At 40.9% G+C, this 27,683-nt stretch overlaps 1 protein-coding gene across 2 annotated transcripts; it reads left to right on the forward strand.

Moving 5' to 3' along the window:
* Positions 1 to 242: 242 nt before the first annotated feature.
* On the forward strand, positions 243 to 27,683 carry rin3 (Ras and Rab interactor 3). Of its 2 annotated transcripts, XM_037747094.1 has the most exons (14): positions 243 to 712; positions 9,611 to 10,244; positions 12,687 to 12,798; positions 12,916 to 12,988; positions 13,325 to 13,416; positions 14,340 to 15,405; positions 18,894 to 19,074; positions 19,225 to 19,396; positions 20,880 to 21,001; positions 21,124 to 21,310; positions 23,077 to 23,208; positions 23,311 to 23,477; positions 23,863 to 23,977; positions 26,681 to 27,683. In XM_037747094.1, exons 1-14 carry the CDS (start codon positions 681 to 683, stop codon positions 26,950 to 26,952), a joined length of 3,357 nt encoding a protein of 1,118 aa, XP_037603022.1. In that variant the 5' UTR covers positions 243 to 680; the 3' UTR covers positions 26,953 to 27,683. The 2 variants fall into 2 exon arrangements, with proteins under 2 accessions (XP_037603022.1, XP_037603021.1); XM_037747093.1 differs by lacking the exon at positions 243 to 712 and having other exon boundaries at positions 10,080 to 10,244; positions 23,311 to 23,471.

Consider the following 27,683-nt stretch of genomic DNA (forward strand, 5'->3'; position numbering starts at 1 on the left):
TAAAAAAAGGGGGAGGTGTGAGGAGGCAGGGAGAGGAGAGGAAAAAGGGGGGGGGCATAGCTTGCAGGAATCATGAAGTTGTGCATTCCACAGTTTGAACGGGGGAGCATCTGGAAATCTTTAAAGGAGAGGGGAGGGGAGAAGGAAGGAGAGGAGGAGGCTAACAGAGAATCTGCTGAATATTTAGGCCACATATGCAGAATTTGAGCAGGGTCGTATTTCTATAAACAATTTAAAGATTTAAATCAGTGTGGAATCTTGTTTGAATATGCAAAAATGAGCAAAGACAAGAAGATCTGATCAGATAATTTAGAGGAACTTCACTACTCAAAAAAAAGTCTAACAGTAGTAGGCGGGACTGTCAAGAGTAGAACCAGAAAGCAAGTTGTAACAGAGAGTGTCATAGACAGAAAAAGACTAGACAGAGCAGGGGAAGTCTGACCAAAGTGCTCGGCCTCTTCCTGCCTGACGATCAGCTCAGGAAGTTGAGGCAGAAACTGAGGGGAGGGCTGACAGAGAAACATATTTCCCTTTGCCTTTTGGTTTTTCCTTATTCAGGCCTGCTGCGATCAACAGGACGAAGAAAAAAGGGGGGGCAGAGAAAAGGCGGGGTTTTCGATGGAGCACAGAGAGAGACAGAGTGACAGAGAGCAGCTGAACACTCAATCTGTGGAAATATAATGGAAGCCAGCGTTGTTTCCCAGGACGCAGAGTGAGTATATGAGGGGTCTGTAGCTGGGTGAGAATACAGTGCAGGAGCTGTAGTCTGTCGAGACAAGGGGGGGGTGTTGTAACTGTCATGGAGGGGAGAGGGAGTTGGGGGGTCGAAAGTTAGACAGCCAGAGCAGGAAAAACAGATGTGATGACTCACCAACTGATATTTAGGTCAATAGCTTCTGGCCAAATCAGATTTCTAATGCATAGATTTCACCAAGAGTGGTAACATTTGGAGTTTGTTTCATCCTACTTGTCTGGCAGAATGTGAGTGGTTGAAAGTTTCCACTGACCACCTGGAAGAGGCAGATCAGACCGTTAGAAGGCATGTGGGGATTTGTAAGCATGTTTTATTTTAAATGTCCACAGCTCAGAGTCTGAATGTCACTCTTCACAGTCTTTAAACTTTGCTTTGTTGACGATGTGATCTAGGATCCTTTTTACTCGATTATTACTAGTTGGACCTTGTGGCAGTTAACATGTTGAAGCTGCTGTGTTTGATGAGCTGTAGAATATTTCCTCCTTTAACAATGAAGGTTATCAAATAAGAATGATGACATTTATTTATTTTCTCCATTTATTTGTGAAAGAGCTAGTTTTGCCAGGATCGTGTAGCTTTTTTCTTATACTTTCATGAGAATGTGATTATCCTAAAGGTCATGTTAGGTCAAGTAAAGTCGGAGGTGGATGACGTATTCACATCCCTTACTTAAGTAAAAGTAATACTGCAGTATAAAAATACTCCATTGCAAGACCTGCACTGAAAAAGTAATGCAGAAAGAGTTCCTTTGAGTGTTATAGCCTACTAATTATGTATTTCATTATTAATTATTATTTATGATCCATGAGTAGCATTTTATTGTTGTTGTTGCTTGACCTGGAGCTTATTTAAAAAAATATATAAATGTATTTATATATATATATGTATATATATATATATATATATAATTTGTTGCTGCATTAACAAGGTTTTCACTTGAATTGTATTTTTTGCCAAGTTGCTGGTGAATGATTTATTATATTAATAATAGATGCAGCTATGTGTTTATTTGTTACATTCTGTTTTACAAAGTTAGGAAAGCGATGATTAAGTCAAAACTGATGGTGCCTTAGACATAAAAGAATGATCCCAGTCACTTCAACACAGTGAGACATACAGCTGATTAATCAAAAAGTGGTATTGGATCGGTACTCGGTATCGGCCGATACCCAAAGCCCAGGTATCACTATCGGTATCGGGACTGAAAAAGTAGAATCGGTGCATCCTTAGTAAATTCATCTATAACAATCCTATTTCGTAATTAATCTGGAAAGTAACTAAAGCTGCCAAATAAATGGTAAAAAGTACAATATTTGTATTTGAATTGTAGGAGAGTGGAAGTACAATTTAGCATGGAATGGAAATACTCAAGTATCTCAAATTTGTACTTAAGTACAGTACTTGAGTAAATGTACTTCCAGCATTCAGTAAAGTGATAGTGTGTGAAGGACTACTAAGGAAGCTCACCAGACATTTAAAACAATTGCTCTTTGACCGTTTGGAACCATATTACAGTACTGAACATCTTCCAGACTATAATAATATGTGGTAAATATAAGCGTATGATGTTACCAAATAGAAATAATGAAGAAAAAGTCAAATAAAGTGTGTTCCAGAATGACCGCTGAGAGTTTTACTGAGAAGTGCAGTGTTGCTATCCCAGAGAAAATTTAGCTGACCTAATGGTTATTCTACCCTTTTCTTGTGAGAGAGCGTGACATGACGTGTGGCACAAACAGGACTTCTGGGGCGTATTCTGTAGACATGTGATTTCCTTCATTTTGCCAGATATTCCTTTTAAATTCAAAGAAAAGTGAACTCACTAAAGAACTGGATTCTATGTGGCTTAAAAAGATCAAAGATATCCAGTGGTTGAAGTAAGAAATAGTATAGAGGAGGTAGATCAGAAGTATGATGCTAACTCATATATCTTTTCTTTTAATGATAATATTAAAGGGTTGGTTCACCCAAACTACATAAAAACAGGGTTTCAAACTTACCTCTAGTGGTATCTACCCATGCATATAGGAAAGGTATTGATTGAGATTTGATGAGATTTCTGCCATCATTTCAAAACTACAGAGGACAGAACCTGCCAAAATAAAATGAATACATAAATAAATAAATGACTCGATAAATGAATAAATATTATCATCCTTATATCATTAAATGTAGCAAAAATAATATTAAAAATAAATGTAGCCATTAATTAATTGATAAAATCAGATATAAATTGATATTTCTGTTTTAATTTGCTTCTTTATTCATTTATCTTTGTATTAATTCCCTTATTTATTTACTCTTCTGAGACCCACAATAGACCCGTTTTTGTCTTCTTAAGGTGGTATGGGGGTGTTTAGGGGGAGATACCAGGTCAACAGTAGATGTCACATAGAAGTGGTGTACATCATCTGAAAGCTGGAACCTGAAGATTAATTTGAGATGCAGCTCAGCACTGTGTGTCAAGTTGTTCTAGTCATAAATCAGAAATAAACATGAACTAATTAATTATTTATTTAAAATGAATTGTAAAAGTGTATAAGGGTTTAGAACATTACGACGGAAGTATATGATGGTCATCCCCATGCTATATTGTGGCTCATAAGTTGTTGCAGCAACTTTTGGGTTGATACCATTTGTTACATAGATTTAGTGCTAAATTTAACTATTTTTACCACCTGCGAATTGATAAAAATGATCAATAATCCCTCCAGAATACTACATTACGACACCAAGACCTTGAGGAACACCAGAGAAAAAGCCATGCTGTGATTTGGGATCAAAAACGTTTGACATTTGGAGATTTCTGCAGGAGTTGCATTTTTCGGTAATTGGATGGTGAGCACTTGTGTTGTGTAAACTGCTCAGAAACCCCCTTATTGTCAATGTAGCTAGGCAAGCCATCCATCCTCTGAATGCTCTAGGTCTCTAGTTTGATCCACTGATCCTCTGAATGCTCTAGGTCTCTAGTCTGATCCATCCATCCTCTGAATGCTCTAGGTCTCTAGTCTGATCCATCCATCCTCTGAATGCTCTAGGTCTCTAGTTTGATCCATCCATCCTCTGAATGCTCTAGGTCTCTAGTCTGATCCATCCATCCTCTGAATGCTTATGTAATTCAAGACTGTTTATGGACCTCAGTATGCAGAAATATTCAAACACACCATTTTAGAATAGAAGAAAATAACACATTTATACTGCATGAAAGAAACTGCAGGGTTTTTGCCCCAAACTGCATGTGATTATCATAAAGTGGGCATGTCTGTAAACAGGAGACTCGTGGGTACCCATAGAACCCATTTATATTCACATACTGTATATTGAGGGCAGAGGTCAAGGGACCCCTTTGAAAATGGCCATGCCAGTTTTTCCTCGCTAAAATTTAGCCTAACTTTGGAGCATTATTTAGCCTCCTTGCTGACATGTTAGCATGACATGGTTGGTTCTAATAGATTCCTTAGGTTTTTTATTTTTATATATGATATCTGTAGCTTCACTCTAGCCCTGAAACTTTAACCTGCTAGAGCCTCTGAAAAGACGGTAAAATCAGTCGGGATCGCCCCTGGCCCTGCAAGTCTCTTGGGGTTAATTTTCCATTTTATTTATTTACGTATTTATTTTTATTAATTTCAAATCTATTTGATTGGATCATTAATTTTTTATCTATTCATTTATTTTTTCATTTATTTATTTTTGAATTCTTTTTTATTCATTCATTTATTTTTTCATTTATTTGCTATTTATTTTTTATTTATTTTGCATTAATTCTTTATTTATTTTATATTTATTCTAAAATATATTTATTTATTTATGTATTTATGCATTTATTTATTCACGATTTTCCCTTGGCATTTAACCCCTTATTTATTTCCCAAACTTATATATTTCTGTATTCTTTTTTTATACATTTCTTTTTACATTTCTTTATGTATTTCTGCCTCATCATGCAAATGAGGGGGCTCATTTATTCATTCTTTTATTTTGGTTCCGTCCTCCATACAAAACAATGGAGGTGAATGAAATGTCTTTGTGCTGCTCACCACATTGAAAATTTGTGTTTTTTTTATTTTTTTTATTTGGGTGAACGTTCCCTTTAATACCTCCAAATGACCTAAGGTCGATTTAAAATCACAGTATTGATACAGGCTGCAGGTTCACTTAGCCTAAGGTATCTTTGTTTCTCTTTAAAAGCCAACATCTACTGTATATTCACTTCACTGTTTCATGTGATTCGCTGCTGGCTATCAAAATGGATCATAGGGCTGAGAATTGGCAAGAATCTGGTGATACTATACGTATCATGATACAGGGGTTACCATTCAATATATCGCAATATATTGCGATACTGTAGGCAAGGGGATAAATTGCAAATTTTCAAATCTCATTTTAGGAAAACTGTCATTATATAAAAAACGCACCGCCATATGCATAAAATCTGAGTAAAAAAAGTTTACTTTTTTATGTGACAAGAACAATGGCATTGCAACTGCATTAGCATTAATCACAGTCCCCGTAACATCATAGCACTACTTTTTTTGTGAAATGTAAGCCACCGTCTGCCACGAATCCTTGCATGTAAACTATTAATTAGAAATCAATTGTGTTTTTGAGAATCGATACAGTATCAAAAAACAATATCACAATACTAAAGTGTATGGATATTTTTTTACAACCCTGATGGATCATGGGACTGACTGTGGTGGTTCCCCACAATAAAGGAGTATATTTCCCCTGCTCAAACACAAGGCTCAGCTGTAAGTATGAACAGAGATCAAGTTCAAAGGGCACAAGCAGCGTATAACATCATTCTGCTTGTGATGCAACACAGAGTTTGCCAACAAACTATCCATTTTGGTTTGTGTTAGCTAGCAAATCTGAGCTTACAAAGGGGGAAGTAAGCAGTCTGAATAGCACTGAAAGCTACTATATAAAATCTAAAATTGGACTGATGTGGTCACATTGTTTTCTTATTAAAAGCCTGCATTTTGCACTAACTGCAAACACAGCATCTCAACTGACGAGGTATTAAACTAAGTTAATACCAGCATGCAGTGCTGGTTGCATCTCAGTGAAACTGGGTTAGAGTTCAAACAAATACAGAAGGTGTTGTCACGTCTCTGAGCTCTACAAAGTAAAACCATCAGACCACAAGAGTGGTGTCATCTGCCAACTGAAAACAAAGTAGAGTTAAGTCGGTTGATGACTGGCACTGCTGCAAAATCAGCAATATGACATCACTGTCAAGCTACCCATACTGTAGCATCTTTCTCCCGCCGATATTGTTATTGCTCAAAGTTTATTCTTCCTTTCTCTATTCCCACATGACTACACTGCTTCCTCTTCAAACGGCAATGTTGCACGTAACCCTCTTCTCTATTCCTGTTTTTCATTTGTTTTTGAAGAGCAAAAATTACGACAAGAGCAAACAGCCACTAGCCCAGCTAGGCTAGCTAGTGATATTAACAGGCAGCTAATATGCATTCGGACCAGTTAAAGGATACTCTGTATATCCTGATACCCTGATATATCTCATTCCTCTGTAACATAGAGCTCCATTGTTTCAGTCAGTTGTTCAGTCAAGTTAAACGCTCCTTCTATCGCCCTCCAAAGGAACAGGCAGTAGGGATGTGCATCTCCATCACTGAGGCCGATGCAAAACACATCTCGATGACAACGATCTGGTACATGAAAGATACATACGAAGCAACTACCAATGAGATCCTATTAAATTCACCCCTATGTGATTTGACACAATTTGATTCAACACAGTACAATTCAACACGATGTGATGCGATTACATAAAGAATATGATGCAATGCAATTCTATATGGTACAGAGAGTTTGATTTTATTTCGTTGGTTCTTTTTAAGCAAACAACAAATCATGAATTAACTAAAGAAGTACAATTTTTACTTGACATACTTGTTTCTCTAGTACTGTAACTCAGTAAGGATCGCGTTTATGCTGTTTCTTTTTTACCTCTACCCCGGCCACAAACAGGCCTTTTCACAAGTCCTTTGTAGTGCCAATTAAAAAAAAGTCTCTGACAAAAGATGAAATAAAACCGGACCTGGACCCTGCCTTAAACCAGTGCATCTCTTCTGCTCTCTGTCCCCAGTTACACTTTCATATCACATTTAACAGTTAAACAATTTAAGGATGTTCAGGATTACACACATCGGCCTCCGTAGTAGACTAATTGGTTACTGACAGTAGTGGAGATGATGGAGATTCGCACTTGAGAAACAGTTTAGAGGAGGAATCAATTTAAATCTAAAATTATTTGTCACAAATTATTGGTCACATTTCTAAATAATAAAGGCATAGGACCACTACTTATAATTATATACAAATAAATCAGATGTTACCGATACAAACGAGTTAGAAACCATGCATCGCAAGTTCATCCCAACTTGTATCCGGTATACACTTCTTTAATCGGGACAGTCGCATCATCAACTTCTATGCCCGTGTACCAAAACACATCACTGAATCTTACCATCCCAGGCAGGTGTGCATTTATACACTTCATAAGTACATGAATATGATTCATAATGCTTCATCACATCAATATCCTGAACCTACGGAAAGTCATTCAATAAATAATAAAGTTACAGGATAATGCTGTGTTAGGGTTTGACAGAGATGAGGATGGCACTGGATATGTCTCTAATACATACATGACATGTGTACCAAACTGATACATCCACGGTATGTGTACCAAACTGACACATCCATGATATGTGTACCAAACTGATACATTCATGGTATGTGTACCAAACTGATACATCCATGATATGTCTACCAAACTGATACATTCATGGTATGTGTATCAAACTGATACATCCATGATATGTGTACCAAACTGATACATTCATGGTATGTGTATCAAACTGATACATCCATGATATGTGTACCAAACTGATACATTCATGGTATGTGTACCAAACTGATACATCCATGATATGTCTACCAAACTGATACATCCATGATATGTCTACCAAACCGAGCAAGTAGAAGAAAAGAACTGTCAAAAGGATGGACAACTAAAACGTTACACAGAACAACCACTAGGTGGCCAACCAAAACATTACACAGAATAACCACTATGTGGCCAACCAAAACGTTACACAGAACAACCACTAGATGGCCAACCAAAACATGACACAGAACAACCACTAGATGGCAAACCAAAACATTACACAGAACAACCACTAGATGGCAAACCAAAATGTTACACAGAACAACCACTAGGTGACCAACCAAAACATTACACAGAACAACCACTAGGTGGCCAACCAAAACGTTACACAGAACAACCACTAGGTGACCAACCAAAACGTTACACAGAACAACTACTAGGTGACCAACCAAAACGTTACACAGAACAACCACTAGGTGGCTTACTAAAGTCCAGGGGATCCGTGACAACTGTTAAAAAATAGTTATAAATAATTAACATTAAAATAGTCCCCAATAAATGCTCTAGTTCTTCCCGTTTGACTAATATTAGCTAAACACTACAGTGCCCAGCTGTTTTAGCCTCTTTTTTTTTTAAATGAAATTATATAACTGAGACCCAATTTTAAAGCTGCATTAATCAACAATTGTGTATTAACAAGGCCTCAATTAACTTTGTGTAATGTGTCGCTTGTAGTTACACACCCACAGAGAATTATCACCAACTCTGCAATTCTCCTCAGCTGTACCGAGCGTTTTATCATCTCTCAGCTCATTGTCTTGGTTCTACCCAACGCTTCCATCAGTGTTGTTTCCAGTAGCAGCAGGCAGCTGTTTTTTACTGAAAAAGATCTGATACATAGTGGAGAGTTTAGCAGCTAAAGAGACAGGTATATTTCTCAGGAATTGGTGGAGACCAAAACGGAGTTAAAAGGAGAATGAATATTATATTCATTGGGTGGGGTGAAACAACTCCAAATAAATGATAAGGTGTAAACAGGAAGCTGTTTGCTGACATGCTCACCATAACAACTTTTACACTGTGAAAGTAGGTTAATGCTTGTTCTGCTGCTCTCAAGTGCCCCAAAAAAATCCATTAATGCAGTTTTAAAGAGTTATGTAGTAACCTAGTGGCAATCTGCTGCTGAGAAATGAAGCCAAAAAGGAAGTGGGGGATTTTATATTACTCACCGGTTTAATTTATATTAAGGCATAGAGTTAGGCATAATGAGGGCGCTGCCGCTTTGAGTGACAGGTGGGTGTTGTACCAGGTCACTAGCTGCTAGATGTCTGCTCTGGAGTTAGGCTATGTCGTCACTGCCAAGATGGTGACTGCCGGAGCCAACCACTTTGAGTTTCATGACGGCTTTTCAGAAACCTATGGGTGACGTCACGGAAACCACGTCCATATTTTATACAGTCTATGGTAGTAACCAATGGCAATTGGCTGAGCGCCACAGACAAGGTCAGGACATTGGGAAGTATTGAGAGATGGGCTAACATGTTGGTTTTGGTGTTTTCATGGAAATAGATGACAATAAGAAAAATATAGAATAACACCAACTCTATCCTTTAAGCCTATGCACTGCAACAGCAGCTGTCTTTCTGTTTTATGCCATAGAGCAAAACAATGCAGCAGATTCCTTAAAACAAATGGATGGCTCCCGGTCCTCTCAACAACGGTTTCAATTATTCACAGTAATGAAACACATCATGTGTCACAAAATGCATGCAGTACACAGGAGAAACTTGTGTTTCTGCAGTCACCAAGAATGAGTCAAGTCCTCGTGACCAGATGCTTGTTTCTGGAGGCAGACTGAATCAGAGACAGCATATAAACAAATCCTCCTCATGTTATTTTCATCTCTGACCTTTAACCTTTTTTTTCCTTTACAGCCTTACAAGCCCTCTGACAGGACCACTTGACACTCCATCCATCCCCTCTCCTGCCTCCATCCCTCCATCTTCTCCCCTCTCTCCACCCTCCCTGCCCTCCTCCAACCCTCCGGTCCGGCCATGTCGACCCAAACCGCCACCTCCTACGGTGAAGTCCTCCCAGCTCCCCTCTTCTCCTCCTCTACCTGCGTCCACTCATCCAACCCTTCCTCCCCCTCTCCCTCCTGTCTCCAAACCTCCTCCCCCTCTCACTCCCATCTCCAAACCTCCTCCCCCCATCTCCTCCAATCCTCCTCCTCCCTCCATTCCTCCCCCTCTCTCCTCCAACCCTCCTCCCCCATCTCTTCCTCCTCCACTCTCCCCTACCCCAGTCTCTCCTTCTCCCCTGCTTTCTCTCCAGCCGACTCTCTCCTCTGATCTTACCCCCTCTTTTACTCCTCCTCCTCTTCCTGCTCCATTATCGCCAACAATCCCATCCTCCTCATCTCCACCTCCCCCTGTTATCCCACCATCCTCTCCAACTCCTCCATCGCTGAGTCCTATAGATCGGCTGGTTGGGAGCGTCTCGGTATGGCAGCCCAAAGGACTCAGCCAAGACCAAACCACTAGTATAATGGAGAAAGAGACGGCTGGGGTGAGACACAAACACATTTACACACTGTTCTCACCTCAAAACTCTTTGAATTACAGTTGAAAACAATATAGAGTGTTAGATGTCAGTGGTGGCAACAGAAGTGCCCTGCAGGGCATCACAGGGCATTCTCTGGTGATTGTTTTATACAATGACACAGAAAAATACTTTATTTAAGGGTTCCATCATTTTTTAAATTTTTTAGAAAGTTTTCAGTAAATAACTATGTACTTTGCTACTAATTATAGGAAAAATGCAGACAAAATTCTGAAAGTATATGAGTTTATGTTGAGTTTATAAGCAGTTGTCGATTGCCCTAACAGAATGCTCAGAGCCCAATACACAAACACTGTAGTTAGGTGCATAAAATAGAAGGAAATAGACTTGAAGTGTAAAAATAGGCTTCAGATTTCCGTAACGCGCGTATATCGCAAAGCACAGATGACTGAAAAACCTCCTATGCAGACAAGCCTCACGTATGTAGAGCAAGGACATGTTTAGCTTAGTTTAGCATAAAGACTGGAAGCAGAGGAAAACAGTTAGCATTCCTCTCTCCAAAGTTAAAGGTCTATGTAAAGATATAGAGGAGTAATGTCTACCTGAGCAGAGAATGAAGTCTCTCTCCCTCTGTGTGTGTTGGAATCAGAGTTTCTCTGTGCTTTGGTTACATAGTTGGGGGCCTTTTTAGTTCCTGCTCGTGCATGTGAGCGTGACCCACTGGCTAGCTACTGGCCACCTTTCTGCACTGCTCTCATATGGTGGTTACAGCTGATAACCGTCGTGGAAGCGTAGCGCCCACACTCCGGTTCCCTTCCCCCAACCCCCCCAACAGTGGGCTTTAGGGATGTTGGTAGCTGTACTTTTTAAGTTAGAACATAGCCAGGCTAGCTGTTTCCCCTTGTTTCCAGTCTTTATGCTAAGCTAAGCTAACCTAAGCTAATAGTCTGCTGGCTGTATTGTAGCTCCACACCAGAGACAGTTCAGAAGGGAGATGGTGCATTTTGAGTCATTTTCGTGTATCTGTGTCACGTGGGTTTCACCACTGCCCCTTTAGCAGACTAGCGGCATGTCCTCAGTCTATTAACTCCAATGGGAGAAGTGAACGTGAACACAGAATATGACTGATTCTTTCGCCAAATAGTCAGCAAAGAAAATATTGGACCCATTTCTCACAAATTACTAGACACTAAAATGGTATTTTTCAGACAAATCAGGAGAAAATTAACTTTGTTTGAGACCTGTCTCTGTCTCAACAACATAGTCTCGCGAGATCTGGCGACTAACGTTCGTTAACACCCTGGGGCTGTCAATCAACTAAAATAGTAATTTAATTGCGATAAATCGAATGATTGTCCATGATCAATCGCGATTAATCGCAAATTAATTGCACATATTTTATCTGTTCAAAATGTACCTTAAAGGGAGATTTGTCAAGTATTTAATACTCTTATCAACATGGGAGTGGACAAATATGCTGCTTTATGTAAATGTATGTATATATTTATTATTGGAAATCAATTAACAACACAAAACAATGACAGATATTGTCCAGAAACCCTCACAGGTACTGCATTTAGTATAAAACAATATGCTCCAATCATAACATGGCAAACTGCAGCCCAACAGGCAACAACAGCTGTCAGTGTGTCAGTGTGCTGACTTGACTATGACTTGCCCCAAACTGCATGTGATTATCATAAAGTGGGCATGTCTGTTGGCATGGTTGGTACCAATGAATTCATTATGTTTTTAGTTTCATATGATGCCAGGATCTTCACTCTAGCTTAAAAAGATAAATAAACTAGTGGTGTTAAAATTAATTAACGTTAACGTGTTATAATGCGTTAACTTTGACAGACCTAATAAAAACATTATGGAAATATGGGGGGGTGACGGGGATTTATATCAATACTCTCATCTACTCTCGGAAAGAAAGCATAGGGCATATATCCTAAAATGTCAAACTGTTCCTTTCAGCCATAGTAAATATTCATTCATTATTCATTTCATATTGAAAACGTTCATTTCAATGTTTGACTGTAGACTTTACATCTTTGTATGACCTGCTGTGCGCTGACTAAATAGTTTCTAGGAATTCATTGGAAGTTTGCCAACTGAAAAGTGTCTCAGTTTTCCCTAAAGATGTCCTTTCCATGACTCTTCCTATGAATTTACAGTTATATGTAATTTTCTTTCTAGGACATTATAGGAAACCATGGGTCCTAAAAATATCAGCGTTTAAAACCCATATTGGTTGAACTTGTGTTGTTTTGCTGTTGCTCAATCTGTGGTTTATACAAATGTGATGCAAAATATTTGAAAATATCTGATTTATGTTTGTGGTGTTGCACACTATATGTGTTTGTGTACATACTTGATTCAGCTTTTCACTGTACATGTTCTCCTTCTGACCTCGGAGTTGTAACCACATGTTGACATCTGCAGGCGTTCCTGGTTCACAGCACAGAGGACAAGGGCATGACACTGTCAGTACGGCTGCCTGATGAACAGGGGGCGCCGCTCGTACACAACCGGATGGTCAAACAACACAAGACATGTACGTGTTACACAGCCTCCTGCCTCAGAGAGCTACTAGAAACGCTTCAGGGAGTGGAAATACAAAATGCATGATTTTCACGGATAGCATTCATTCTTCAATTGTTTTCTGTCACAGTTCTCCACTTAGAGGGCTCCTGTATGGTTTTTGATGACATCTTCAAATTGATCTCCTTCTACTGTGCCAGCAGGTAACATATACAATGCACCCACATAAGAGCATATGAACATACTGTATACGTCCATATACATACAGAATGCACATACACAAAAAACAGCATGTGCATACTCATAAAAACACACAACCTGCAGACAAATGCACATAAACACTCAAGGCATACATATACAGTAAACATACACAATAAATAAACACATGTACACACGCACACATACATCTATACAGTACACTAAACATGCATAACATGCAATATGCATCCACACATTTACAACATAGAGATCATATGAGACATACAGAACTCCCTGCTTACACTTAATGCTGGCTTTTTAATATTAAATCCATCAAACAGGGACATTCTGGCCATCCCGCTGAGGTTACCCCAGGCTATTACCACGGCAACTAAGAGAGAGGAGCTGGAGGTCATCTCTGCTATGGGTGCAGGTAGATAAATCGACATCGTTAGTGCAATCTACATCATTGGGTCATTGCTGTAGCAAAGAGCAGGATACAGCGATGGAAGATAGAAGATACTAGGAATCGCATCAATACCACTCCTTAGCAGAAATGTTTCAATGAAAATATATATGAATGACAGCATGTATGGAAATATACAGACACAGAATGACTGTACACTTTGAAAAATATGAAAAGTATGAAGCACTGAGACGAGCAAAAAAAGATACAACAAAAGAGAAAAAACATGAAGACAGCATGAATAGGCTATGTGATGAATATATGAGATATGTAATCTATGCATTACACCAAATTTACCGATCTTCATGGGCATTAAAAGGTGAATAGGTTCACTGTAAAGGAATTAATATATATATCCTCTGAGACTGTATTATATTTTAACTTTCGAGACACATATCCTTAAAGAAATAGAGTACAACACAGTCTCCCGGCAGTTTGTGAAATTGTCATGAAATTTAATCTATTTGATTTGTGTACATAGACACAAATTTCCCTTTTTTTCATAACGCTCATCACAACTTTCAACAACGTATTTTTCATGCTATTTCCCACGAATGTCCAGCAACACGTGACGCACGTGTTAATTACCGCTCCAGTCTTTTCAAAATAAAACTACCTAGTTAGGTTTAGGAATAGATCGTCTTGGTTAGGCATAGGCAGCAAAACTACTTAGTTAGCTTTAGGAAAAAGATCGTGGTTTGGGTTGAAATAAAACCAGAAGTTACGTGACAAATAAATCAACTTTGACTTGTGGTTTCACACGGGACACGAACACCAGTCTCCTAAGTGAAATATATATTTATATATATATATGTATATAAAAAAATCAAGGACAGTAAATGAGTGAGAAATGAGTACAAAACAACTTTTTTTGACTGCATGTGTTGCAGATTTCTGGATGTCCGATCTGAACCAGCAGGCAAAGGACCAGGACCTGGTTTTGGATCAGAACCACAGCCGACCGTACCTGTATGTCAACCCAGTCACTGTGGAGGAGAGCCCCAACAAAGACCTGAACCACTCCTCCATCTCTAAACTTGATATCATCCCCAATCCAAACATCACCTCCTCCCTGCAGAATGGAGAAGCCCCACAGAAGATCAGCACAGAAGTCAAAGGTCAGACTAGAACCACGACCAACCAGGAGACTAAATACAAGCGCCCACCACCCCGACCCCCAAGCCTGGGCTCAGGGTCTGGGACGGGCCTCCTCTTCTCCTCCCACCCCTCCCCATCTTCTGTAACTCTAGCAGATGAGAGAAAAGAGGAAGGAAGGGGAGGAGTAGGGGAGAGAGAAGAGAGGAAGTCTACATCACTTACTCCATCGAGGCCTCCTGTCCCCCTGCAGAGCCGAGCCGCTCCCCCACTGCCTCCTGCTCCTCTCCGTCGCACCTCCTCCAGGAAGAGCACTGACCGAGAGGTAGGAGAGGGGACGGAGAGAGAGAAGGGACAAAATCCTGCAAAGAAAACTGAGAGAGAGGGGGGAGGAGAGAGAGGAGGGGAGAAAAGGGGAAGTAAATCAGGTCAGATGGGTGAGGGCGCTGAACAAGAGAACAGCAACCAGCATCAAGAGGAGGAGGTGCAAAAGGACAGGGAAAAGAGAGAGAAAGAGGATGAGAAGGAGGAGAAAGAGGTGAAAATGGATAAAGAGGAGGACAAACAAAAACCCAGCTCCCACTGTCCACCATTAGTGAAGAGACCGTCCCGTCCAGTCCCTCCGCCAAGGAGGAAACCATGTTCCCCAGACGCACCTGTGTGCCCCAACCAGGCTGGAGGAGGATTAGCCAATCAGACTGCTGGGATGAGAGTACCCCCTCCCTCCCCGGCGCGGCGGCCAGATGTGTCGCTGTACTCACCACAGGGGGGTACTGTGCTAGTAACTGATCCAGACTCCCGCTCTACCAGCAGCACAGAGGAAGAAGGAGAGCTGAACCAGGAACAGGAGCAAAACCACAAGTAGGTCTGGAGAGGCAAAGTACGCTCTGTTCAAAATCACATACTACTATTCATACTAAGTATGACGTACAAATAAGGATACATCAGACCGGCAATACGTCATCCAGAGTAGGCTCTCATGACCACACCCCCTTTCAGGGAAAACAATCCTGTGTCCCTCATAGACGGTAGCAGTTGAAACATGTCTCCAAACTTCTACTTTAAACAAACCGCTAATAGTAATAACGCTATGCTGAAGAGTTGCTGTGTAGTTGGTTGCACCAGCAATAAATCCAAAAACAATTTGTTTCCCTGCCATGTCCTAAAAAGATCTAATAGAGGGTCTATATGGCTCCAAGCTATAGACCAGACCAGCGTGGCTTTATGACTCCAAGCTATAGACCAGACCAGCATGGCTTTATGGCTCCAAGCTATAGACCAGACCAGCATGGCTTTATGGCTCCAAGCTATAGACCAGACCAGCATGGCTTTATGGCTCCAAGCTATAGACCAGACCAGCATGGCTATATGGCTCAAAGCTATAGACCAGACCAGCATGGCTATATGGCTCCAAGCTATAGACCAGACCAGCATGGCTATATGGCTCCAAGCTATAGACCAGACCAGCATGGCTTTATGGCTCCAAGCTATAGACCAGACCAGCATGGCTTTATGGCTCCAAGCTATAGACCAGACCATTAACTTGAGTGTGAGGCTGCTGCAGTAATACAGTCATACATTAATGTTATAGCAGCATCATAATGTCGTCTCCAACTAAATCTCAGCCTATAGATCAAACAGTTGGTTATTAACACGTTGGTTATTTACAGACAACACTTAGCCTAACAGGGTTCAATCAGATATGTAGAGATGTCTGGATCAGTAATATCCTCCTCTGTGTTGGACGGGGGAAGACTGAAGGGACATGGTGGAGATCAACCTTCATTTATTAAGGTATCATGAACGCTCAGGTTCAGGCAAGATCCCAGAATAATTATTAGACGTGTATAAAACAAAAGTTTGTATAACAAGAATGCATACAAACTTGTCAAAATTAAAATTCAAACATACGTCAAATTGCAATGAAGTCTATGAGATCTTCTGTTTTCTATCCCCCAAAAGGGGGCGGGGCCTTAACTTTTTGCGAAGTACCTGTTTGTGCTGGTCTGATGTATACTCAACTGCCCCAAAATAAATTGCGTCTCTTCAGACTGTGTAATGGTGGACTGCGAGGCAGACGGTTCTGGCACCAGCCAGCAACAGAGCGCATACAAATGTGAAAAACACGGGAGCTCATATGTATATAATATACTATAGAAAAAATATGTAACAGTAAAATATGGATACAGTCATGTGATGAAGAGAAGACGTACTGCTTGAGTTTACTTCAGTGTGAAAAGTCAATCATTCATTTAGTAGGCAATATGCAACTGCATGTCACAGGTACTGCATTTAGCATACAAAATATGCTCAAATCGTAACATGTCAAACTGCAGCCCAACAGGCAACAACAGCTGTCAGTGTGTCAGTGTGCTGACTTGACTATGACTTGCCCCAAACTGTGATTATCATAAAGTGGGCATGTCTGTAAAGGGGAGACTCGTGGGTACCCATAGAACTCATTTACATTCACTGATCTGGAGGTCAGAGGTCAAGGGACTCCTTTGAAAATGGCCATGACAGTTTTTCTTCGTCAAAATTTAGTGCAAGTTTGGAGCGTTATTTAACCTCCTTTGCAACAAGCTAGTATGACATGGACGCCTAAAAGTCGCAAGTTGCGTTAATGCGTTATATAAACTGGAAAAACAAAGTTCGGAAACTTGTGTTTGATGGATTATTTCTCTGTTGTTACAATGCTAATGGTCATTGTATTTTACATAGTTGGAAAGCCTGTTTATTTACCTTCGCAATGATGTCCCACTTGTAAGGATCATGCATTTGTGGGATGAGCAGCACAGCTGATTATGTGGGTAGCACCCAAGAAAAATTTGCCAAAATGCTCCGTCAATGGTAAACAGTGTATTCTCCTGTTGGTATTGGCTCTTGTTTTGAGTTGTTTGATGGATTGGATGATTGAACTCTCTATCAGTAACAAGGAACAAACAAGACATATTGGCAATTTTACACTTTATTCATTTAATACACCGTCAGGAGCCTCAGTAGCGGTGGAAGATCCATACGCAGCCACAACAGCCTGGCACCTCCTCCTCATGCTGGTCACCAACCTGGTCACACGTTGCTGTGGGATGGCGTTCCATTCCTCAACCAGGATTGGTTGCAGGTCAGCCAACGTGGTTGTGTTGGTCACTCTAACACGTACAGCACGCCCAACCTGATCCTACAAGTGTTGAATTGGGTTGAGGTGTGGACTCTTGGCAGGCCGTTCCATTCTCTCTACTCCCACATTGTGGAGGTAGTCTGTGATAACTCTGGCTCTGTGGGGGCGAGCTTTGTCATCTTGGAGAATGAAGTTAGGTGCCAGATTGTGGAGATATGGGATCGCCACTGGCTGCAGAATCTCATCCCGATATCTCACTGCATTGAGATGGCCTTCAATAATGACAAGCTTTGTTTTGCCAGTGAGGGAGATGCCGCCCCACACCATGACACTGCCCCCACCAAAAGCTGTTACTCCATCGGTTCAACAATCAGCATAGTGTTCTCTGCGTCGTCTCCATACTTTGACCCTGCCGTCCAACTTTTGCAGACAGAACCTGGACTCATCACTGAACATGGCAGTCCCCCAAATGTTCAGGTCTGTGTTGTCGACACCAGCGCAAACGGGCCTGACGGTGAAGGGCAGTCATTGCAGGCTTCCTGGTAGCCTTATGAGAATACACTGTTTACCATTGGCAGAGCATTTTGGAACATTTTTCTTGGGCGCTACCCACATAATCAGCTGTGCTGCTCATCCCACAAATGCATGATCCTTACAAGTTGGACATCATTGCGAAGGTAAATAAACAGGCTTTCCAACGATGTAAAATACAATGACCATTAGCATTGTAGCAACAGAGAAATAATCCGCCAAACACAAGTTTCAGAACTTTGTTTTTCCAGTATATATACAGTATATATATTAGGGCTGTCCAAGTTAACGCATCTTTTATATATATATATATATATACATATATATATATATATATATATAGAGAGAGAGAGAGCTAGATATATAAGATGTTTATTAACACAGACAGGAACTTTGTACAGGGTTCAAATCATCAAAGCATTTTGAGCTATGCATATAAATTCATCTCTATATGACGCCTCCCTGCACAGAAGGTCTCAGACCAGAGTGAAGACTGGACCTCATAATCAATTGGTACCACTATGTCGGTCAAAGGATCCAAAGTCACGAGTCATACTTCACAGAACGTTTCCATAATTGCATGTGTCTAAAAGCATGTCATGTGTCACAAGGACACTGAATCTAACACTGTGGTGGAGAGGGTTAAATGTAAGACGTACAAGAGATGAAGAAAAACTAAAGAAAAATACTTTCTTTCCAGTCGCCCTGCAGGGAGCCGCAGCCCAAAGGTAGCAGTAAAGAGAACCCCCACCACTGTTATGTTGGACCGAGCCCGCTACCGCCTGTCCACCGTCCTCACTGGCCTCATCAGCCACGAGCGCCGCCTCACACAGCGCATCGTAGAGATGGCCAGAGACCCTCTGAGCTACTTCGGTAACCTGGTGAGTACACTGAGGGAGAAAGTTCCTCATCTGTTTGGGATTTTGAGTTCAACAACCAGCTGATATATTCATATTTCTCTTGAAAACAACATCAGCTAAAAGTCTAAAATACAAATGGAATTTAGTTGGGCTTTCATAATTTGTATTTAGGTAAAAGAGCACCGTGCGTTCACCTTGGAGACCATGATGAACCACTCCTCCTCCACTGAGCTGTTACAGGAGATCAGACAGATGATGACTCAGCTGAAGAGTTACCTACTGCAGAGTACAGAGCTGCAAGCCATGCTGGAGCCACAACATCAGTACACACAAGACAAACTAGGTAACTTTAAAACTCTTTTCAATTGAATTCTTCACATTTTATGTGGGACTAACTATGTGGGGAAGTGTGTTAAACTGTTATGTCCTTTGTATATTTCACTCATATACAGTGTATTGTACTACTCAGCCTGTGAACATTAATGTCTTCTGTCTTTGTAAAATCTGAGAAAATAACCCTGATGATGTCATAAGAGGTAATCTCAGTTTGGGTTTGTAAATTACAAATTTATAACAGAAAACCTGCGTAAGGAACTGGGGGCAGGGAGTCTGGAATATGTGGGCATTTATCAGACGGGCGATACATTAGACCGGCAATACGTCATCCAGAGTAGGCTCGCATGACCACGTCCCCTTTCAGGGAAAACAATCCCGTGTCCCTCATAGATGGCAACAGAGAGAACAGAAGAAGTTGAAACATGTCTCCAAACTTCTACTTTAAACAAACCGCTAACAGTAATAACGCTATGCTGTGTATGCCGTGCTATGTGTGTAGTTGGTTGAATCAACAATAAATACAGAAATGCTGATCTCTGATTTGTTCCCCTGCCACGTCCTAAAAAGATCTAATGGAGGGCTTTATGGCTCCAAGCTATAGACCAGACCAGCATTGCTTTATGGCTCCAAGCTATAGACCAGACCAGCATGGCTTTATGACTCCAAGCTATAGACCAGACCAGCATGGCTTTATGGCTCCAAGCTATAGACCAGACCAGCATGGCTTTATGGCTCCATGCTATAGACCAGACCAGCATGGCTTTATGGCTCCAAGCTATAGACCAGACCAGCTACAGACCAGACCAGCATGGCTTTATGGCTCCATGCTATAGACCAGACCAGCATGGCATCATCTCCCTTTTGGGGGAAAAGAAACTCGCTGTCACAGGAGAGAAAATGATGGAAAGCTGTTGTGTAGCAGGTTAACGAGGCTTTCACACTGACATTTGAGGCTCATACTATCAACACGTTGGTTATTTACAGACAACACTCAGCCTAACAGGGTTCAATCAGATATGTAGAGTTGTCTGGATCAGCAATATCCTCCACTGTGTTGGACGGGAGAAGACTGAAGGGACATGGCGGCGATCAACCTTCATTTATTAAGGTATCACGAACGCTCAGGTTCAGGCATGATCGCAAAATAATTTTGAGACGTGTGTCTAAAACAAACATTTGTATAACAAGAGATGGATGCGTATGACAAACACACGTCAAATTGCATTGTAGTCTATGAGATCTTCTGTTTTCTGTCCCCCAAAAGGGGGCGCAGACTTGACCTTTGATGTAGACCTTTGATGTAGATCTAATGAAAAGATTCTACTGAGTTACATTATGGGAAATGTAGGATCCTGTATTTTTAGAGCTTGACCCAAAATTCAGGATATCTTGGCCTCTGCTGCTTCACTTTTGACCATTCTTTTTTTATCTGTTGCTTGTGAGTGTTTAGTGTTTGTTGACACTGTTGGGGTTGTTATGTGTCCATGCAGAAAGCATAGTAGAAGTTGCTCTGTGTAAGAGTGTACTGAAGCCACTGAGGGAGCCAATTTACCAGAGTCTGGAGAAACTGCACAGCAACGACGGCAGCATGAAACAACTGGCACAGAACCAGGTAGGACTGGATGTGAGCACTTCTACAGGAGACTACATACAGTGCTGTATTTATATTCCTACTAGTAGTAGCAGCAGTAGCAGTTGTGATGCTGATGGTGTGCGTGTTGTTGTGTGTGTCAGTCTGGCGTCCTAGGCAGCACCACCACGGCATTAGGAGTAACCACTGCCGTCCCCGAGGCCTCTGCTATGGAGAAGATCAGCATCAAACTGAACAACCTCCATCTGGAGTATTCTCCCCAGAAAAAGATTGAGCTTATGCTGAAGGCCTGCAAGCTCATCTATGACTCCATGTCTGTCAGCTCTCCAGGTCAGAACAGTCCTTTAACCTCCGACTCTTAATGCTATTCTGATAGAACTGTTGTTTATTATTAAAAAAGTCAAACTCGCCAGGAGACATGTTGCTGCTTACTGCATGTGTTCCATTAAAGGGATAGTTTGGGTGTTTCTCAGTGGGGGTTGTATGAGGTACTTATCCATAGTCAGTGTATTACCTACAGTAGATGACGGTCGGCACGCCCCCAGTTTGGAGAAACAGACAGGAGTACCAGCACGGGAGCAAAGCAATGTACTGCTGTGGACGGGGGCAGCAGGTAAACAGATTTTAGACACCTAAAAGAATCAATATCAGTTTAAGTGTACGCTGTATTTAGAACATTTTCACTGCTTTATCTTGCTGTCAGACAGTCCTTTCCGACAGGGAACTGAAGTCGTTGTATCCATCTATGTTCTCGCCAAAGCCACCAGACTCCATTGATAAAACCTGTAATTTTACCTTGCAGAAAACGGGGCTGGCTGGCCTACCGCTGCCTCAAAGGGTTAGTTTGTTTGTGTTACTGTGTGACTTTGGTGAATCCGAACTAACCAAAGTCACACAATAACACAAACAAACTAACCCATCGAGGCCTCAGTAGACCAGCAACTCCCCTGTTCTGTAGAGTAAAATTACTGTTTTTTTCAATGGAGTCTGGTTGCTTTGGCGAGAGCATAGATAACGGCTTCAATTCCCCGTCAGAAACATAAACTGTATAGTAGGTATAGCTGTCTCATAGCAAAGTAAAGTGATGAAAATATTCGAAATATTATATTATACTATATATATTATAAATGTTATACTTAAACTGATATTGATCTTTTTAGGTGAGCCTTTCTTTTAGGTGTCTATAATCTGTTCTTCTGCTGCTTCCGTCCACAGCAGTACATTACTTTGCTCCAGTGCTGGTACTTCTGTCTGTTTCTCCAAACTGGGGGCGTGCCGAGCGTCATGTACTGTAGGGAATACACTGACTTGGAGAAGTATCTCATACAACCCCACTTCAAAACCCTTTAATGTACTTCTTCAAGGTGGCACTCCAATAAATTTTGCTCACTAGGCGCGTACACCAAATATGTTTTTCAGGCTTCCTCAGGTGTCTGCGTTTTTTGTCCCCATAGCGAGCATGAGTATTACAGTCCTTCTCTGGCTGACTTACCATTTATTATTCATTTCTTATTATTAATATTTTTAAATTATACAGCCCTTTCATTTTTATTGGACCTAATGGTTAAAATTGTGACATTAGACTTATTTTAGAAAAAAAATCTATTCATTGTTTTAAATCTGTTTCTCTCATTATGATTGTCTATGACAAATGGACTTTTTGGGCTAGTGGGCGTCACGTAAACTGCAATTCCAACTGTGGCCACTATGCCAAAGTCTCCTCCCTGGCCAACGCTGTTCCTGTGGGGCTTGTGGTGGTCTCAACTGACTCAAGAGACTCTTCAGAGATGAAGGAAAATTCACTGTGCCATTATCCTGTAATTGCCCCCTGTTGCCACAGCAACCAAGGTTTTTCTACCCTGACAACAATCAAATTCTGAGAGTGGCAATTTATTCTTAACATTTCTCAACTGGGCATATTTAAAAATGCTACACATTGGCACAAAAGATTGGCTATCTACTTATTTTAGACTAACATGAATAAGTGTATGAAGCTCTCCACCTCAAATTTAAAATAGTTTCCTCTCTGGAGTTTACCCTGTCAAAGTATTTATATGTTTGTGTGTGTGTGTGTGTGTGTGTGTGTGTGTGTTTAGGGCGGGCCCATGGCGCTGATGACTTCCTGCCAGTAATGATGTATGTCCTGGCCAGATCCAATCTGTCCGCCCTGCAGCTGGATGTTGAATACATGATGGAGCTGATGGACCCATCATTGGCACTAGGAGAAGGTACCCAGTAAACACTTAAACAGTCTTTCCTGTTGCTCTATCTGTGTTTATCACATTATTGACCATGCCCTTGTGTGTGTGTGTACGTGTGTTATTGTTTAGGTTCCTATTATCTGACCACCACCTACGGGGCTCTGGAGCACATTAAGACGTTTGACCAGCAGAGGTCAGCAACACGGCAGCTCAGCAGAGAGGTTCAGGACTCCATCCACCGCTGGGAGAGACGACGCACGACCAACAAGGAACGCATGGACCAAGGATCTGTGCGGGTACACACACACACACACACAGAGAAGACATTATCAACAATAGCACACTGTGTGATCTGAAAGCGTCAGAGTGACTCACACGCTGAAAAGAGACAATGAGGATTGGTATTTGATGCTGCCAGTCTTAGTATGTACTATGGCTCAAAGCACAATATAATCAAAATGCAATATTCATGAACTAATATTTACAGATGAACAAATAGGAAAACACACTAATAGATGTACCATGTATTGAGCTTATATTTGGGGGAATAAAAGTGAAAACAATAAAGCACAGAAGTATCCCAACTGTGCCTGTGAACACTCACACAGACTCACACAAACAAGCTGAGATGTGTCCATGCAGTTATCTTGGTGTAACACTTTGTGTACTTCTGTTGTACAGGACTTTCTGACAGTGTCTTGTCCAGAGATTGGAACCAACCCAAAAACTCTGGGTGTCCTCCCCACCACGACAATACAACAGCTAGAGGAGCAGTGTGCGGCACGCTTTGAACAAGGTAAATGTCTGTCACATGTTACTGTCAGCAATGAGTTATTACTCTTTCATTTGTTTCATTCACACAATTCAGTTCCTGACCTCATACAAGAGAACATGATTGTTAGTGTTACTCTCAAATCCAAACTATTTTAAAGGGGCACTCCAGTAATTTAATAATGCACTAATTAATCACACATTTTGTATCTGTTCAAAATGTACCTTAAAGGGAGATTTGTCAACTATTATCAACATGGGAGTGGACAAATATGCTGCTTTATGCAAATGTATGTATATATTTATTATTGGAAATCAATTGACAACACAAATCAATGACAGATATTGTCCAGAAACCCTCACAGGTACTGCATATAGCATTAAACAATATGCTCCAATCATAACATAGCAAACTGCAGCCCAATAGGCAACAACAGCTGTCAGTGTGTCAGTGTGCTGACTTGACTATGACTTGCCCCAAACTGCATGTGATTATCATAAAGTGGGCATGTCTGTAAAGGGGAGACTCGTGGGTACCCATAGAACCCATTTACATTCACTGATCTGGAGGTCAGAGGTCAAGGGACCCCTTTAAAAATGGCCATGACAGTTGTTCCTTTTCCAAATTCAGCGTAAATTTGGAGCGTTTTCTAGCCTCATTCACGATAAGCTAGTATGACATGGTTGGTACCGATGGATTCATTAGGTTTTTTAGTTTCATATGATGCCAGTATCTTCACTCTAACATTTTGTGTTAACTCGTTATTATCGCTTTAACTTTGACAGCCCTAGTTGGTATATTTATGAACTTTGAAGCGAGCCAGGCTAGATGTTTCCCCTTGCTTACAATCTTTATGCTAAGCTAGGCTAACCACATCCTGTATGCTGCTCAGTACTTAACACACAGACATGAAGTCAATATTCTCACCCTCGGTACAAGCACCTTATTACGACCCATATTTATGTTTATTGTTCGGCGCCGACCTCTAGTGGCCGTATAGTAGTTATGATGGGAGCAAAGGAGGAAGACAGGTGAAGTAGTATAAGGACCAACAAAGTCAGTGTAGGGAAGAGGTTGGAAGGTTGGGCTGATGGATCGGTCAAATACACACGAGACTTTGACTCAGGAGGTCGCTGTTCATGTGAAATCACGAACATAAGTTAACTTACATAATATATTTAAAGCTGAAGTAGGCGAGATTGGAGCAAATATGATTTTAAAAAGTTATTTTATAAAACGGTCGCTATATGGTGACAGTAGTACATGAAACAGGTAACCTGATAAAAATCATGTTCCTCTGTGTGCTCCTAATGGCCTCTGCAAGATTTCACAGACCGGAGGAAAACAAGATCTGAGGTCTGCTGTCCAGCTGCCGTCTATGAGAGCCGGCTGTCAATCACTTGCAAACTCCGACCAAACGGTCAAACTGGGCAGCGCTGATCAAATATATGTTCTGTTACTGTAATGTTTATTTCGTTCCTCAGATGTTAGTCTAGTTTTCTCTCAGAACACTTGAACTACAATATGCTGAAAGGTTATTATGGGAATTTTTGCCCAATGATGCCAAAAATATACTGCCTACTGCCACTTTAACTGATGTCACGTACAATTAACTTACGTACATAACTTGAGTTACGTAACAAACATACTTATTATAACCCAAACAATCATATTTACCTAAACCTAACCAAGTAATTTAGTTTTGTTGCCTAAACATAACCAAACGGACTGTTTCACAAAGTTAACCACGTGACATTACGTTTAGGTATGAGGTTGTGTTGATCTCTTGCCACCGGTAGGGTTGCTAATTTAGGAAACACTCCTGTGGGTCGTATTAGAGGGTAGGAACAAACGACTTATGTGGTCGTATGGGTTGGAGGACTTGTTAAAAGAAAACCCTCCTGGCATTGTTGTCAAGCAGAGGTTGCAATCATTTTGACATCATACCAGCAAGATTACTACAGTTTTGATGTCTATCTGTAGAATATGTTACGGAGATGAAAAAAAAGTAAAGACTTATTTTTAAATCAACACTTCCTGCTTTCATTTCAAAATAAAAGCCCTCAAATGTTTTTTCTGTGGACAGAATTCCTTCATTTGTTAACACGAAACGCTTTTATTCTGAAATATATGCCGGACAGTGTTCTAGAACATGCAGTGACTTGGAGAGCTCCATGATTGAATATAGTACGGAGTTTTAATTGTGGATTATTACTATAATTTACAAATTACCACGTTTCCTAACCTTTCTCTGTCTAAAATAAATATAAATGATATTTACAATGAAATGAAATGGCCATTAAAAGGCAAACTCTATGTAGAAAGAAAGGGCTGACAGCAGCGGCTGCAGCAGCAGAAAAGCAGAAGACACGCAGCTGAAATGCAGCTGGTGTGAACGCCCGACGCGTGAATCATGCAGCCACCACGCCACGCAACCGCCACGCCAGGCAGCCGCCACGCCACACAGCCGCCACGTGCTCCTGACGTTTCTGGTGTGTCCGCGGCTTAACTATCTTTGGCGTGGACTTTAGGCTTTGTAACTTTGCAGACCTTTTACATGCACAGACAAACTGTATAACACAATTATTATTAAGGAAAGGGAAAAAGCATAATAGGTCCTCTTTAAGTTTGCCAGTGTCGAGAATTTGTTCTTCACTACTATTATATTATCACTACATTATCATCATTCTTGGGGTAACGTTATGCCTCCTTGTTTCTTTCCCCCAGACTCCTACATGCTCAGTGCGTACATGGATGGTGTTCACCAGCCCCTGGCTCCTACAGAGCTGGCCCTCAGTGTTAAGAACAGTTCCCAACCTGGAACCTACTGCTTCGTCTATCACCCTATCGACCAACCTGTCAACCAGCCCCAGCCCGGCCGCAGCTGCCCGAGCGTCCCGCCTCCGGCTCCTCCTGCAGAAAGCTTCTTCCCAGCTGACTTCGTAGCTGTCGACACTGTGGAGCCGGAGGCGGAAGAGGAGAGTCTGATTAGCTTGTAACTGCTCCAGCATCACAGTGGCAGCTGCTGCATCGCTATGGTAACTACATCACTGTGCTGACAGCATTACTGTGGTGACAGCATCAACAAACACAATTTAGGTCAGTGTTATTATCTCAGGTCTCACTTGAAATGTTGGTCAAAGTGAAACTTAAATGAAGAAAACATAAGTGATGTGGGTTAACGAATGCAGTATATGACAAACTATGGTATGTGATGAAACGTGTAGTATGACTCCCTTCTTTTGAACTCATTTTACATGCATCACCAAAGAGAGCAGTGGCCGACTAAAATGACACAACAGAGAGATCAATGACTGATTTTGTATCTCAACATGGGGTCTGGAACCCCAGAGACTGCAGGAGGTTATGGTTTTATAGAATGTATAAAAAATATGTTATTCTAACATGCACATATTTGATCATGTTTATACTCTATGATATTTGATGCTACTCCCTCTGATGCTCAAGACTGTCTAATGGGTATGTTACTGATTATTGGTTCAGGATTATATTAACAAAATGAATCTGTAATTCCTTTATAAAAGTCTACAGCATTCAGATCAATACTTGTTTAAAGGTGGGAAAGGACAGGTATAGTAGCAGCTATATTGACAAAAACTGTTATTTTCATGACCAAATTTCCAGTAAGCATCAAGAATTTTCATTCCACATTTGTCTATGTACTAATACTGAATGTATTGTAAATAAACTTTTACAATTTGCCAATGCT

Source organism: Sebastes umbrosus, chromosome 16, assembly GCF_015220745.1.
Source record: "Sebastes umbrosus isolate fSebUmb1 chromosome 16, fSebUmb1.pri, whole genome shotgun sequence".
NCBI classification, from domain to species: Eukaryota; Metazoa; Chordata; class Actinopteri; order Perciformes; family Sebastidae; genus Sebastes; species Sebastes umbrosus.